We start from the raw sequence: 16,585 nt of genomic DNA, 5'->3' as shown, positions 1-16,585 counted from the left end.
CATTACACAAGTATTTGGAGCAAACTCTCTATCCAGTGTCACCTCATTGGAACAACCTCTCTTGCCATTGACAGATCGCTTCTGTCATCTCAACCTCAACTGCCACCTATTCTATCAGCATCGGTGCCGTTGAAACTCTCTCACCTTGGTCCTCAGAATCCCACCACGATCAGCCCCAACATCAGCATCACCAGGCACACCAGCAGCAGCAATAACACCACCAACCTTCTCCGCAATCAACTGATGCTGCACAGGACACAGGGTATCAGCACCCGACCACATCGCTGCCCGGGCGCCAGGGATGGCCTCACCACGGTTAGATTTACTTCCATTGACGTTGCACACCCTGGCTGCCACATGATGCACCAGGTTAGCACCACCCCACACCAACACCATAAAGCATCCCTACAATGCCCAAGCCATTCCTTTCACACTCGTCACCATTGCGGGAAGTACCCTTATATCTCACCATTCACTGCAACTCACTAAGCCACTTCCAAAGGTGCACACAAATCTGTCCAAGATCGCAAAATGTTGAAAATAAAGATTTCAATGTTGACAGCACATTAACAGAAACTTCACATGAACATTGGCTAAAGCACCCAAGTGCCTACTCTTGTGTGTTGTTACAGGAAACTTTGGTTTATCCGGAGGTTAACTGTCCGGAATGCTCGAGCCACCGGCAAAAATCAGGAGCCGTTTCGTTAGGTTTTTTTTCTTTTCGTTGCTTTTTTTTCACCAGTCAGGCTCTGCAAGGTCTCGCTGAAGCTGTTGCTAAGCTACAGAGACGCTTGCAAGGTACAGCCGACTGTTTAGAAGCAAGCAACAGGGTTTGTTGCCAGATACGGAGCTCAAAATCTCCATATGTTTCAACATTAGCGCTGGTTTGTCCGGCAGTTTTAATGGGACGGCAACAGCTCGGTCCCGTCGGTGCCGGATAGCACAAAGTTTCCTGTAGTTGGTATGCTTGCACTAGGGTGAGTGTGAGGCGTAGCTAGTGAAATGGGAAGTGATAATGTAGATAGAGAGGGATGGGTGGAGGTGCAAGGTAAGTTTGTGTGAGTAAGGATGTGCAGGAGTAGGGTAAGGAAGGCAGAGTGATGGGGATGTGAGGAGAGGCACAGTGTGGCTTTGTATTCACGTTTCCTGATCTAATGAGATAATTGAAATGTTTGCAGCACTGCACCCAGGTCCTCCTGATCACATCCCTGCTGGTGACCTCCTCTGCAATCTCGAACCAGGCTGTTTTGGTCTCCTGGGGAGGTCTCTTCCGCCCACTGGAAGGGAACAGAACCTGCCTGCGTGCTGTGACTCTCTCCATAAGCATATGGAGGAAGTCATCGGACATCCTGGGTGCAGCCGTACACCTTTGTGCCGTGCTCATCAGTGTTTGCAGCACCTCAATGCTGTAGAACACTGACAGCACAACTGTCAACGTAAATTTGGACATGGCCCCTTTAAGAAAACCGGCTGATAACGCATCATCAAATGACGTCATCAGACCCGCCTCCTTTTAATTGGCCGGGAACCTCGCCTTAACAAGCCCAATCATCGTACAATCACTTCAACAGAGCGGGCTGGAGCAGGCAGCGGGCTGGGACTGCGCTACCGACCCTGACTGCCCTAGACCCGCATCGGTAGGCAAAATCGCAGCCATAGTTCTAGAAACCACAGCAGCAATTTTAACTTGCAAGAGAAAACTCCAATATTAGTCTGGCATATTAAGTGAGCTACAAAAGAAATGTATTTGCATGTCACGGAGAAAAATATTAAATCATACAAACCAAGTGGTTTTATAAGTACTTTATATGTGTGACATTTACTATAATGAAAATTTATAAATAACTTTTACAAAAACAGCTGACTGTACAAAGAGTAGCGCATTTACAAACCAGCAACCATGGCCGTGCTTACTGCCCGGTGAGCTCGTAGAGTCCTTTCCATAGTCAGTACACTATTCTATACAGTTTTCTGCAGAATATAGTGCAATGTTTCCAATTCATTTAGATGAGGCTCTGACCACTGCTTCTTTAGATATTGGATCTCAATTGCTCCAGACTGTTTTGCCAACATGAGGCCTGAAGATGCACTTGGTTTCTCTGGATCACCTAGAATAGCTATGGCTGTAATCCTGTTAACGGGAGTTGGGGGGAGGGGGAAGAGAGAGAAACACATCAACATTTAATGGCCAAGGCTTATTTCAAGTACAAGAGCACAAGCACTAGCAAACATTCCAGATCACAGACACCAAAATATTGTATCCAGCGGGCAGCTGATATATTTTCTGTTTATAATCATCAATACAAGTACAAAACCTCAGTGTGAAAAAAGATTCAGAAATATAAGTTATTTTGTAAAATGGCAATTTGCCTTCAGAGGAAAATTTAACAGCTGAAACGGAGACTTTTACATGCTGCAGGGACAACTTCACTAGAAAATCCAATCTCATGGGTATTAGCATATCACAGACTGGCGAATGCTGCACATGGTAACCAAAGGCATCATCACAATTATACTAAGAAGTGAATGATATTTATAACTGTTGTAATCTTCGATGTAAAATATTGGCCCGTATTTTCCGATCGGAGGCTTCCTGCGTGCGGATGCCTATCGGGAAAAAATCTACACCCTTACCCGAGGGCTCCCAAGGTCCGGACTCTTCCACTCCTGGGCCTCTTCCAGGGGCGCAAGCGGTTCACAAACGTCCCTGGGATCACGTGGGCCAGGCAAGCCAATGGGAGAAGGGAATCTCCCTTCATACTTTTGACAGGCCTGTCAAAAGGTATGAATGGGGATCACTGAAAAAAGACACTAAAACATTAAATAAACTTTTTTTTTTTAAATCACATTTTTAAAATGAGTTAAAATTACATTAAATTTAATATTTTAAACAAAAATTTAATTTTTTGAAAAAAATAAGTTTTTTACGGGGCTAAAAATCAACGTAACTTTTTTAAAAAGTATTTTTACATTATAAATGAGTGAAAAAAAATTATTTATTTACTTTTTAAACTCTTATGCTGGTAAAAGCAGGCCTTACGCCTGCTTTTACCAGGCATAAGATTTTTTAAAGTTTTCAGCGGGCGGAGGTTCTGCAGAAAGCGGAACTCTCTGCCCACGGAGGCCCTTCTCCAGGGCAGGCGTGCGATTTGTCAAGGGGATTCTTGACAGATCGGAAGTGCCGGTTTTCAGCGTATGCGCTTCGCATGCCTGAAACCGACACTTGCAAGGTCCCTACGCATGTGTACACAGCTCATACACAGCCGTAGGCATCAGAAATTACGGGCCATTATGGGCAGAAATAACAAAAAAGGAATTTGGCCAAATTTAACTAAAATATCTCAGAGACATGGATTTATGAAAGGAACTAGACAATATTTGCAAACGGTCAAAACTATGGCAGATGAAATTCAATGCGGATAATTGCACAGTATTATGCACTGAAAGAAAAACAGGGGACATACTTGATGAATGTTGCTGAGCCAGCTGAAAAAGATCTAGGAATGATATCTCAGACTCAATGATCATGTTCAGTTATTTACATTGCAGCAATCAACAAAGCAAATAGAATACATTTGTAACAGAAGGTAGATTAGGGACTGGCACAGTCACTGCACAATTACATAGAATCACATAGAATCTACAGCACAGAAACAGGCCATTCAGCCCAACTGGTCTATGTCGGTATTTATGCTCCACATGAGCCTCCTCCCACCCTACTTCATCTAGACCTATCTGCACATCCCACCGTGGAGAGCCAAATATAAGTACAAGAGACGCCTTTCCACATTTCACTGGCCTGCAGTTATAAGCTTGGAGAGTTCTAGCATGAATTTGGGTCCCATCAGTCTGCAACTGGTTAATCACCTTTAGATTTTTACCAAGCATATTCTATCTTCTTGTTAAACAACAATGTAAAGAATGTGGCACAGCTTCTCAGTATAATAGCTACTAGAAACAGCTATAGCTTTTGATTTACTGAAACCATTGTACTTACCTATCAGGCTGAAGGCTCTCCTCTGCAACTGGTTTAGAATCATTTTGCAACAAGTCCCATACATAAATATGAGATGCTCCATCAAGAACAAAAAACATGCCAGGTCGTGTCAGTGCCCACAGCACAGTTCGGATTGGTTTGCCCTGAGTGCTTTCATTCCACTGTAGAATGGGGTGGTCTGTTGTCACTGAGTGCAATCTAATTGTTCCATCTGAACACCCAACCTGCAAGGTAATAGGACAAACGGCTTTTTAAAACACACTGACTTTGAAACAAAATCTACGGCCATTTTGATAAGGTCACATACTGGCGGTTACACTTTCCGTGACACACAACATTCTTGTCTTCAAAGACTTAGAGCTCGAATTTCCAAGTCCCGTGGAGGTGGGTTTGGAGGCGGGAGTGGTGGGAAAATTGCAGAATCGGGGGGCACGAACCCATCCCGCCCCAAGCCAATGTCTCAGGAGGCGGGGACCCGACCTGTGCTGGGAGCCGCCTCCCCGAGGCGGGAAGGGGATTAGTGCCAATTAACTGCCTGTTAACAGGTAGTTAACAGGCAGTTTTTTGCCTAATCCCTATTTTTAGCCCTGAAGTGTGGGCTTCCCGACGGCTCTGAACCACGCCAAGTTAGCGAGGCGGACCGTCGGTCTGAAGGGGTTGGAGGAGTCGAGATGTCCGTTGTGCAGGTGAGTTATGGGTGCATGTGTGCAGAGGTAAGTTTGTGAGGTAAGTGTAAAGTGTTTTAATAAGTTTTACTTACCTTTACTTTCTCCTGCAGGCTTCCTTCCTTCAGTTCTCGGGAGTCCCTCGCTGAAATGTCAAAAGCTGCAGCATTCTGCTTTCTGGTCTGGAGAGATCTCTAACTGAGTCTGAGTAGAAGGACTCAAGTTAGAAGACAGATTGTCAGTGTTTGACAGCTTCACAGAGCTGTCAAACACTGATTTTTCATCTGTCAAAAGCTCTTGACAGATGAAATATCAATCACTGACGTCACCAGTAACCAGGTGTCCCTTAATTGGCCTGCTGAGCCCGCTGGGCGGGCTTAACAAGGTCAATCAAGGGAAAATAGTGTGGGTTGGTCACAAGTCGATGGAGGCGGGACTACAACCCAAAAAGTGGGAGTCCCGCCTCCATCACGTCCCCATTAACAAAATCCAGCCCCCAATGTTTGTCCAGTAATTCGGGCTCTCTAGATTGCTTACATGCATCTGCTATAGAGTTCTTTGATATTAATTACTGTAATTCTTGAAATAGAAACAATCTGTAACTTTATGGCATTTCTAACAGATTTCCATTTGTACAGCAACTAGCTGGGGGGGCCCGGCGTTGCCAAGGCTTTTTTGTAAAATGGCAGTTTACAGGGCCGCGCGGTTTACAGCCGGCCGCTGCCACTTCCCCGCTCTGTGTCTCGGGCCGAGCGGTTGTCAGGCCCGGACCGAGTGACCCCAACTCACCTCCCGCTCCAGCGGGCCACCGCAGCTGCCCCACTCGCTGTTGAGTAAAAGCAGTGAAAAAAATGGCGGCTACGTTTCGGGAGGCTGCAGGATTAGGTCCCGCCCACACACGGAATGAAACGCCCCCCGTGACGCACCAATTAGTCAACCATCAGGTCACTGAACTGTAGGATTGGTCAACCATCACGTCACTCAACGCTAATGAGCGGTAGGATTGGTCAACCGCTAATGAGCGGATTTTTGAACATTTTTTGTATACTGTCCGAGCAATTTTTGTCTGACCAAAAAGTAAATACGCCTATGAAACTTCCCTAATCATAAGCTATCTTTTGATATAACATATGTGTAGGTACGCTCTATAACTTTTGAGTGTATAGCGGACAGACAGACAGACATACACAGACAGACAAACAGACAGACGGATCCTTTTATATATATATATATATACTTCTGCCTCTTCAATTAGGGAAACAGTGTTCAGTTTATATTTTACCCAATGTACTGAACAGGACAACTACTATATATCAAAAATGGTAGGCGAGTCACACCATTACATGACAAAATGCAGTGAAACTACTATGCCAACCTAGTACTATAGGAAATCCCATCATAAAAGTGTCCACATTTATCTGCAATACCTGTTAAACCTGTAGCTGACCCTGTGATAGGGGTTTTCATTGTTAAGGTTTGCTAATGCTAGTAGCACCATAATTTCAAGGGGGAGGACCTGTGAACCAGGTTTCTATTCGGCTTGTGTCTCAGCGTCCCCCCAGGCTGAGGCCATGAATAGGAAGAGCCTTGCTTATTTCCGACAGAAGTGTTTGAATATAAATTGGGAATGGGAAGTGTGGCTGATCTTTCTTGCCAGCAGGCCAAGGAGACCAAGGCCAGCTGAAACTGGAATGCACAGTTGGGTTCAGAACCCTTGACCTAGGACGAGGGGAAAAAACAAATCAGTCAGTTGCCGCTCCTGATCACCTTCCCTACTAGAACTACAGGTATGGAAGTTGAGTGAAGCCAGGATTAGACTCTGCCATGATACCATCAATGGTAAAAGGCTGCTAACACTCACTGTGTTGGCTTGCACATAAAGAATGATCACTTGAATGAGGTACAACATCCCAACAGAAAATCAACCCTGCAGGAGAGTGAATGGGGAAAAAAAAGTGGGGAAAAAAATGACCATTCTTTGTTGCCGGTCAAGTTAAAGGAAATAGGAATAATGCATTTGAGCAAATCAAACCCAGACTGATAATATTCTTACCAAGAACATTGTTTTTCCAAAATGACAGAAGTCGATACAAGTGACTTGAACTGGTCTGACACTGTTTATCTGAGGTTTGTACAGTTTTGGAGCTGCTTGCAATCCATGGCGTGTACCATGGCTCACAAGACCCTGTTAAGAGAATAGAAATGTGTTATAATTAGTACTGATCTCAAAGCACTGTTTTTTTTCCATTTTATTTGGGAGGACAAAATGTCTCTTTCCATAGAGTGCCAGTTTCTATTTATTGCCAAACAAAATTAATGAAATTCTCCAGCTCAGGGCAAGAACAGAAAGCAGCCGGACCAAGACAGTTATCTATGTACTGGAAGAAGAGGGAAGGGAGGGACCCAAGTTAGACTGAAACAAAGAATGCTCAACACATCCTACAAAAAGGCAGGCATATCTAAAGCCCATGTGGCATCCTATAACATCCCCTTTCATTTGGAGGAAGCGAGTGGAATTAAGTATAAGATGTTCAATGTGACAACAAGTTCAGCCAGGTAGAGGAGAGCAATAAAGACAAGAGAAGGGGTCCGCTGAGTGGGGTGAAGCCCCCTGGCCTAAAAAGGGGCATAAAGGGGATGAAGCTGAGATCTTTGCTGAGGACAGATCGTTTGGAATCAGAGAGGAGAAGGCCAGAGGGAATAGAGAAAATATGACAAGCATTGAGATTGAAAGGAGAGGTAGGGTCAGAAAAAAGTGAAGGGGGAAGAGGAATCAGGAGAGGCATCCAAGTATTGTTGAAGCTTATGGTCCTTGCTGCCTGAAAGGAAGAAAAAAAGTTTATTATTAAAGCGCTGGATCAGGCAAAGGATGAAATGTAACTGCGGATTAGGACAGCTATAAAATAAAGTGCGTCGGTACTGTTGAAGAGAAAGATTGAGATCATGTATATGGCAGCGCATGGTGGAGAGGGGGGATCTCATGAAACAAGAGTACTGGTTAGAGTAACGCTGAATATCACGGAGATATCTGTGATCATGGGTGGATCTGAAACAGGAAGGGCAGAATTTAAACTGGAATCCATGCGCCGGAGACAAAAGAAATGTGGCTGTGAAAGAGTTTGAGTGAACACATGTTCAAACACAACAAGGGAGACAGATAACAATGAAGGTGAACAGGATAAAAGAACCAAACGAAAATCACGTTGAGGAGCAGGATCTCTTCATGGTGGGCCTTCCTGGAGGTGAAGCGGCAGTGAATTAAACAATAAAACAAAAAGCAAAACACTGCAGATGCTGTAAATCTGAAATTCCTGTTGCCCTAATGGATGATCTAACCTGGTTAACACTAACAAAAATACAATTAATTTTTAATTTTATTTCCTTTCATATTTCATACTTTAATCTGTTCTAGTTTACTTTTAACATGAAATCAACACAATGGTAGTGTCCATAGGGTTTTCATTTGTATTAGGAAAAAATGCATTTAATATGTTACAACTACTCACAATATCTGTTCCAATAAAGAAATGATTCGGATCTGATGGCAGAAACCTGATACTCAAAGTCTGAGGAGGTCCCAGCTGCATGAGATTTCTTGGGAAAAAGCTGATCAAAGACAATAGGGAAAAAAGCAACATCAATAAACTGAACTCGTGAAAGCTGTGGACTCCATACAAAACAACAAGAACATCCCATCTAGTGTACAGTTAGATTCCTTATTTGCCAACTGGTACAAGGGCAGACTAAAAGGACATCAGCAATATGCTATTGTATGAAACGGCACCAACGAACTGCATGATCCAAGTCCAAGGTTAAAGAACTAAAAGTATGTAGGCGTGTTGAAATTTATTTTTTTAAACAGACTAGAGATACAAATTCACAAGACTCATTCAGAAATGTTAACTCTTCTCATGTAAGATGTGTTCTCTATTTTTTTTTAAAACAAGCAAAGCAAAACTCATTCTCGTCTATATTGGACATTATAATGGGACAGTAAACAACCAAACCAAAATGATTACAGGGCAACAGAGGCCAATGTAGTCAAGAAAAAATATAAAAAGTTGTATGAGGGATAAGCAAGTGGCTTTCAAAAGGTACAGGGAATTCAGTAGGTAAGAGGATTGGGTAAATTTAAAGTCAAGCAGGTGAAAAAAAAAAGAAACACTGAACATAATGCTAAGAACAGCAAAAGATTGTTCAATTTGTATGCAGTAAACAAATGGTGAAATGAAGTATTGTTCCAATTAAAAATTATATTAGAGCTAGGGCCATAAAACAGGGCATTATTAAATAATCGTGTTCCATCTGTTTTTACTCGGAGAAGGAAATGTTGCTGGTCAGAAACCAGATTTTCAGGAATGACAGTAGGAGCTAGACAGTATTCACATAACAAAGGATAGAATGACAAAAAGGTTACATGTTCTTAAAATAGACAAGGCAGCTGGTCCAGATAATTTGCAGCTAGAAGTCATAAAAGGGACAGAATCTGTAATTAGTATATCTTTAACCATAGAAGTTTACAGCACAAAAGGAGGCCATTTGGCTCATCGTGTCTACGCCAGCTCTTCGCTAGAATAATAAGGACTGCAGGCAGACAAAGTAAATTTGTGGCAGTCAAATTTAGCATTTCCTTTGAAAGTGAAATGCTCCATAATGGCTGAATTGTATTCCTGCAATGCCAGTTTTAAATAGACGTTTTCCCATTGAGGCTTGTGAGAAGAACGGAGATTTAAATTTGACATGTTATTTTGTGCTTTGGCACTCAGCAGGCCTGAGGGGCACACACCTGATAATACACAACAAGGTCGGCCATTTAGCGCCTGCACAGCCAGTGTACATCGTTTTAGAATTAGCCCCTACAAACCTACCTGTTCACGTTAATAGAAGAGCTATGGATCAACTTTATCTTCCCACCAGGGATCAGACCTAGAAATACAGAAAAGATGAAAAGTCGTCATTTAACACACCCGAACTGGCAATGATAGAGGTATTAACATGACGAAGCCAAAACCACCCACGACTCTAGGATTATCCTGAAGAGCCAAGATAAAACTTGGCTTCTTTTCTTCACCACCAACTGTTTCCTTAAATCCCTCTCCTTTGCCTCCTCTGCCTTAACTTGTAACAAGTGGAAAGGGCTCATGGACTTTGTTACCAAACTAGCATCCATCCATTCAGTTGCCTCTACTGCTTCTCATCTTTCCCCTGGCCTCTCCATAGGTTTCCCATCCTCACCCTGAATCCCCCTCCCTCTCTTTCATTTCTCTCCCATCTGGCTCCATACCCTCTGAGTTCATAGAACAGGAATAAGCCAGTCAACCCCTCAAGCCTGTTCCGCCATTCAAGTAGATCTTGGCTGACCTGTACTTGAAGTCTATTTCTCCACCTTTGTTCCATATTTATCCACCTTTGCTGATGAGGGCAATGTGGTTGATGTGGTGTGCATGGACTTCCAAAAGGCGTTTGATAAAGTGTCACATAATAGGCTTGCCAGCAAAGTTGAATATAAGGGACAGTGGCAGCATGGATACAAAATTGGCTAAGTGACAGGAAACAGAGAGTAGTGGTGAATGGTTGTTTTTCGGACTGGAGGAAGGTATACAGTGGTGTTCCCCAGGGGTCGGTAATAGGACCACTGCTTTTCTGGATATATATTAATGACTTAGGTGTACAGGGCACAATTTCAAAATTTGCAGATGACACAAAACTTGGACGTATAGTGAACAGTGAGGAGGATAGTGATAGACTTCAAGAAGACAAAGACAGTTTGGTGGAATGGGTGGACACGTGGCAGATGAAATTTAATGCAGAAAAGTGCAAAGTGATGCATTTTGGTAGGAGGAACGAGGAGAGGCAATATAAACTAAAGTGTACAATTCTGAAGGGGGTGCATGAACAGTGAGACCTGGGGGTATATGTGCACAAATCGTTGAAGGTGGCAGGGCAGGTTGAGAAAGCAGTTAAAAAAGCATTCGGGATCCTGGGCTTCATAAATAGAGGCATAGAGTACAAAAGCAAGGAAGTTTTGATGAACCTTTATAAAACACTAGTTCGGCCTCAACTGGAGTATTGTGTCCAATTCTGGGCACCGCACTTTAGGAAGGATGTGAAGGCCTTAGAGAGGGTGCAGAAAAGATTTACAAGAATGGTTCCAGGGATGAGGGACTTCAGTTATATGGATAGACTGGAGAAGCTGGGGTTGTTCTCCTTAGAACAGAGAAGGTTGAGAGGAGATTTGATAGAGGTGTTCAAAATCATGAGGGGTCTAGATAGAGAGAAACTGTTCCCATTGGCAGAGGGGTCGAGAACCTGAGGACACAGACTTAAGGTGATTGGCAGAAGAACCAAAGGCGACATGAGGAAAAACTTTTTTACGCAGCGAGTGGTTAGGATCTGGAATGCACTGCCTGAAAGGGTGGTGGGGGCAGATTCAATTGTGGCTTTCACAAGGGAATTGGTTAAGTACCTGAAGGAAAAGATTTGCAGGGCTATGGGGAAAAGGTGGGGGAGTGGGACTAGCCGAGGTGCTCTTGCAGAGGGCCGGCATGGGCTCGACGGACTGAATAGCCTCCTTCTGTGCTGTAACCATTCTATGATTCTACGATCCCTTGATACCCTTACCTAACAGAAATCTATCTATCTCAGTGTTGGAAATTTCAAATGACTCAACATCCACAGCCTTTTGGGGGAGTGAGTTCCAGATTTCCACTACCCTTTGTGTTAAAAATGCTTCCTGATTTCACTCCTAAATGATCTAGCTCTAATTATAAGATTATATCCTCTTGTTCTGCATTCTTCCACCAGGTGAAATAGTTTCTGTCTTTGTACCCTATTGAATCCTGTTATCATTTTAAACACCATGATTAGTTCACACCTTCCCTTTCTAAATTCAAGGCAACCTGTCTTCATAATTTAATTTAAGGCCTGGTATAATTCTGGTCAATCTGTGCTGTACCCGTTCCAAGGCCAATATATCCTTCGTGAGGTTCAATGCCCAAAACTGAACACTGTACTCCAGATGGGGTCTGAGCAAGGCTCTGTACAACTGAAGTATCACTTCCTCACATTTGAATTCTCACCCACTTGAGACATCGGCCAACATTCTATTAGCCTCTACGATTACTTTTTGTACCATGCACCAGCTTTTAGTGATTTATGTACATGGACACATAAATTCCTTTGGTCCTCCACAGTTCCTAGTCTCTCACCATTAAGAAAATATTCCAATTTGTCTTCCTCGGATCCAAAGTGGATGACCTCACACTTCCCCACACTGAACTCCTTCTGCCATAGTTTTGCCCACTTACTTAGTCTGTCCATTCTTATATTTATATTTTCTGTGACTGTGACCATGTGCTTTAATCTTCCTTGTCCTCTCTGCAGCCTTTGACATGGTTTACCAAACCATCCTGCTCAAACATCTCTCTTCCATTGTCCAGCTCATTGGATTGCTCTCATTTATCTGACCGTAACCAGATCATCTCCAGTAATGGCTTCTTTTCCCAATCTCGTACCATTACCTCTGGAGTCCCCCCAGAATCTATTCTTGCCCCGCTCCTGTTTCTCATCAACATGCTGTTCCTTGGCGACATTATCCGCAGTCATGGGCTCAGCTTCCACACGTACGCTGATAATACCCTCTTCAACACCTCTCTCAATCCCTCTGCTGCCTCTGTGCTGTGAGACTGCTTATCCAGTATTCGATGAGTCACAATTTCTTCAAACTAAACATTGGGAAGACTGAATCTATCATCTTTTGACATCCACCACAAACTCATTACCATTGCCAACAACTCCATCCCCCTCCCTGGCTGGACCAGAGTGTTCGCAACCTTGGTGTCCTATTCAATCCCAAGCAGAGTTTCTGACTTAGGGGTCTATTTTCCTGGAGCTGTCAGGCGGGGTTTCAGGCGTGTTGGGGGGGGGGGGGGAAATCCCCAAAATCGTCACCCCCCCCCCCCCCGCCTGACTTTCACCCCAGTGTTTCAATCCGACCCCAATCAGTCCCGCCCGCAGTTGGCGGGACTGGACATCGGGAGCCTAATCACCAATAATTGGCATCTTTAATGCCATTTTAAGGGGCCCTTGCTATTTTCAGCCTTTTCCCACGCTAAACACACCTGGTGGGAACCCCGCTGATGAAACCTGGCGTGAACAATGTCGGCTTGCTTACTTTCAGCTGCAGGTCAATCAGGAAAGAAGAGATTTAATCAGACAGCATTTGTAGGTTGCAGGACCTTGTTGTTTCAGGCTTGGGGCAACTTGTTCCAGGCTTAGGCACAGCTGTGGAAGGTTGGAGCCTCACGCACTTCTCCAGTGTGAGCTCCTGGGAAGCCCCTCTCGCCACCCTCACTCAGTGCTTCCTCAACTGAGGCACCTACCAGAAGCATGGGAGGCCTTTTATTCCTTCCCCTCTTGGCATTAGAGGACCTCCAGCCCCAATCGCGAAATGACACACGCCGCAACTGCAGAAGTTGCCATCTGAAATTTTATCTACAATCACCAACTGATGGCATTTTTAAAATAAACACAATTCACCCAAGTGACTATCCTTGTGATTAGTGGTGCTTTATTTTTCTCTTACGCGTGCTCCTACGTAGTGGTTCCCCTGTGGCTTCAGCAGATGTGGAGGCCCCTTGCTCACTTTCCTGCTGCTCCTGTCTCGACACCTTTGGCGGGCGTCCTCTGAGGTGGCGAGCCTGTGAGGGCTCGCCAGCAGTCTGCTGCTCCTGCGGCTGTGCAGGGGTTGAGACCTCTATCTCCGTTGGGTGTGGATTCCTGCGGGGCTCTGACCAAGGGCTCTGCAGTGGCATGGAAGTGTGAGTGCTTGGAGAGGAGCCCCCACTTCCTTGAGGTCTGCCACCAACCTCCCTCTCATGGGTCAGGTCCCCCTCAGTGCCTGCAAGTGGCTTTTTTAGCAGCTTGCTGCACATCAGGGTGGCCATGGGGACCCGTTTCTACAATGGCAGTCCTACTCAGAGGGCCTGCCACGAAGGTCTGGTTTCTCTGCTCAAAAGCTGACCATCGCTCCTCCAGAGGTGTCAGTCTATTCTGAACACTCACCATGTTTTCAGCACTCTGGCGACTTAGCTCCTCCATGGCCATAGCCATCCTCTCCTCTACTGTAGCCATCCTTTCCGCGGAGGTTGCCATCCTTTCCGTGGTGATGCGTTCATGCGCCAATGACTCCACAAAGGCTCTGCTCATGGTCGCTATGGACTCCTCCATTCGCTCCACACTCGCAGCGACCCTGGAGACAAAACCTGCCAGAGACTCCTGCATCTGTGCATGGAGATCCATCACCTCTTCTCTTGCGGATGGACCCAGAGGCAGAGGGTCGACATGCAGCAGAGCTGAGCTGGCAGAGTCCTGCGCCCTCTGACGAGGACTCTCCACTGCTGTCCCTGTCTCCACCATCTGCTGATGCTCACTTGTGAGCTGTGATACACCAGGTGACAACACTACTCTATCTCGCGAAGGTCCCACCGAGGTGTGAGTGTCTGCGCTGGTGCTGGGTGCGCTGAATTCTGCTGACGCTGCGCCCTCAGAGGTGGGAGCTTCCTCTGAGGCGTCTGGCTGCTCAGCCTCTTCCTCCTCCGCAGTGGGGACGGGGGCTTCGGAGGGTCCTGTGGGGGAGTAAAGGAAAGAGTTAAGAGATGTGATGCCAAGGTTACATGCACATTGGATTTTGCAGATGTTCATAAGTCCAAATGATGTAGCTTCAGAATCATAACAGCGACTCATGCTATGTCAATGAGAGAGATGGAAAACTATTCTGTCACCAGCTTGCGGGCCTGCCCGTCTCGCCTTCCCCAGCTTCCGCAGCCACATCAGCCCCGACAATTTCCAGCACTCCTTCCTCCCAGGGGGTCAGGTGGGCTATTGAGGGTAGGCCTCCTCCAGTCCTGGCTCGCTCTCTGTTGTTGTGAGCTCTCTTTTCCTGCAATGAGGGAGACAAGTGGAGTTTGAGTGAGAATGAAGGAGTGAGTGTAGAGATTGCATAGCATAGATACTTAGAGGGAGGCAAAGATGGTGTGAGGCTGCAAGACCAAGGGCCCTCCCTGTGTGTTGTCAGTTGTGCTCAAGCATCAGAGTGAGAGGGAGTGTGAGGGCTGCATGGTGGAATAGTTATGTGAACATCAGCAGAGAGAGAGGGGGAATGGGTAAGGGTGCATGGATGTGACTGTGAAGTGGGATGTGGAGGAAGAGAGTGCTAAAGCTGAGTGCTGGTGGGGAAAGGTAATGGGGATCAGTTTGAGGGTGGTGGAAACTTCATACTTACTTTTCCTGTACGGTGAAGGTCATGGAATCGCTTCCGACACTGTATCCAGGTTCTTCTGGTGACTCCCAGAGAGTTCACATCTGCTGCCACCTGCATTCATGCAGCCTTGGTCTCAGTGGGACTCTTCCTCCCTGACCTAGGGAAGAGGACCTCCCTGTGGGCCCTCACCCCATCCAATAATGCCTGCAGTGAAGCCTTGTCGAATTTGCTGCCAGCTCGGGGTCTGGCACTGGCCACAGCTGCTGCAGGCTCCTCTGCCATCCTGTGTGGTTCGTATGGAAGCCTGCAGAGGTTGCAATGCTTGCTATAGACTTTAAAAGCACCACGAATGATGACATCATACTGTGGGTCTTTCTGACTGGAAATAGTCAATTAGCAAGGGTGACCACACGCTGGAAATGAATTGGCCAATTGAAGGAAAATTGCATCAATCGGCCAGACCCATTTACATTCGTGTGGGAACCCTGACATTCGGGGAACCCGACAATTCCCCGCACCTGCGGGAAAATCGATCCCTTAATGTCTGCTCCATCACAAAAACTGCCTACTTCCACTTCTCCTTCCTTATTCAAGATCCTCCAGTCTAGGCTTCACCCAGAGCACTGAGGCAACACTGGTCATAGTCCTAATTAACATCCCGTGTGAGTGTGACTGTGGGTCTTTGTCTCTCCTTATCCTCCTCACTCACTCCATTAGCTTCAATACCATTTATCATTCTGTCCTCATCAAACTTCTCTCTTCTGTGGTACTGCTCTTGCAAGCATACTTGTCGCAATGCAGGCACTACATCACAAACAATGGCTTCTCTTCCTCTGCCTGTACAGTCACTTCAGGTGCATCTAGGTTACTATATTTGTCCCCTCCTCTACATGCTACCCCTTTGGCAATATCAGGGAGCATGGGTCAATGATGATGACAGCTCTATTGCTCTATCGGCCTAAAGGTTACTGTTACACTCAGACTGCCTGCCCAACATCAAGACCTGGATAAGCCAAAATTTCATCCAGCTTAGTATCATAAAAACTGAAGCCATCATTTTGGTTCAAGACTGCATTTAGGTGCCTCTGCCTCGACTCCATCGACCTCCACAACTGCCAGCTTAGGCTGACTTAGGAGGTGAGGTACCATGAGCTCACCTTCCTCCTCTGCTTTCATCCTCTCTACACCAAAAACCATAGTTCAAGGCTTGACTTCCCTAATGCTATCCTGGCCATGTTCTCTTAGTCAAACTTTCTCAACTTCAATTCATCCGAACTGTTGTAGGCCATGTCCTCGCCCACATTAAGACCTGCACTCCCATCCTCTCCAAGCTCCAGTGACTGCCCGCAAGTCAAGTTGAAAATTCTCATCCTTTCCATCAAATCCCTCTGTGACCTCACCTCACCCTACTTTGTGATTTCCTCCTGAGAGGAATATATTAGCATGGATAGATGATGGTAATATATTAGCATGGATAGAGATTTGGCTAACTAAGAGAAAACAGAGTCGGGATAAATGGGTCATTTTCAGGTTGGCAAATTGTAACTAGTGGGGTGCCACAGGGATCAGTGCTGGGGCCTCAACTATTTACAATCTATATTAATGACTTGGATGAAGCCAAATTTGCTGACGATACAAAGATAGGTGGGAAAGCAAGTTGTG

General features: G+C 45.4%; 1 protein-coding gene across 3 annotated transcripts in view; it reads right to left on the bottom strand.

Moving 5' to 3' along the window:
* Positions 1-1,788: 1,788 nt before the first annotated feature.
* The window catches only part of dync2i1 (dynein 2 intermediate chain 1), a 90,296-nt gene continuing 75,499 nt past the window's right edge, over positions 1,789-16,585 (bottom strand). For all 3 annotated transcript variants that reach the window (XM_085987569.1, XM_085987567.1, XM_085987568.1), the window contains 5 exons: positions 9,531-9,588; positions 8,169-8,268; positions 6,716-6,847; positions 3,998-4,221; positions 1,789-2,131 (listed from right to left, as the gene is read on the bottom strand). In XM_085987569.1, the coding sequence (XP_085843695.1) occupies positions 1,960-2,131; positions 3,998-4,221; positions 6,716-6,847; positions 8,169-8,268; positions 9,531-9,588 (686 nt within the window). In that variant the 3' untranslated portion in view covers positions 1,789-1,959. The remainder of the gene's footprint in view (positions 2,132-3,997; positions 4,222-6,715; positions 6,848-8,168; positions 8,269-9,530; positions 9,589-16,585) is intronic.

The sequence above is a fragment of the Somniosus microcephalus genome, chromosome 5 (assembly GCF_052327205.1).
Source record: "Somniosus microcephalus isolate GS21.2 chromosome 5, FLI_Smic_1.0, whole genome shotgun sequence".
Lineage (NCBI taxonomy): Eukaryota > Metazoa > Chordata > Chondrichthyes > Squaliformes > Somniosidae > Somniosus > Somniosus microcephalus.
Note: the sequence above shows the minus strand (reverse complement) of the source record. Positions and strands in the feature narration are given on the sequence as shown.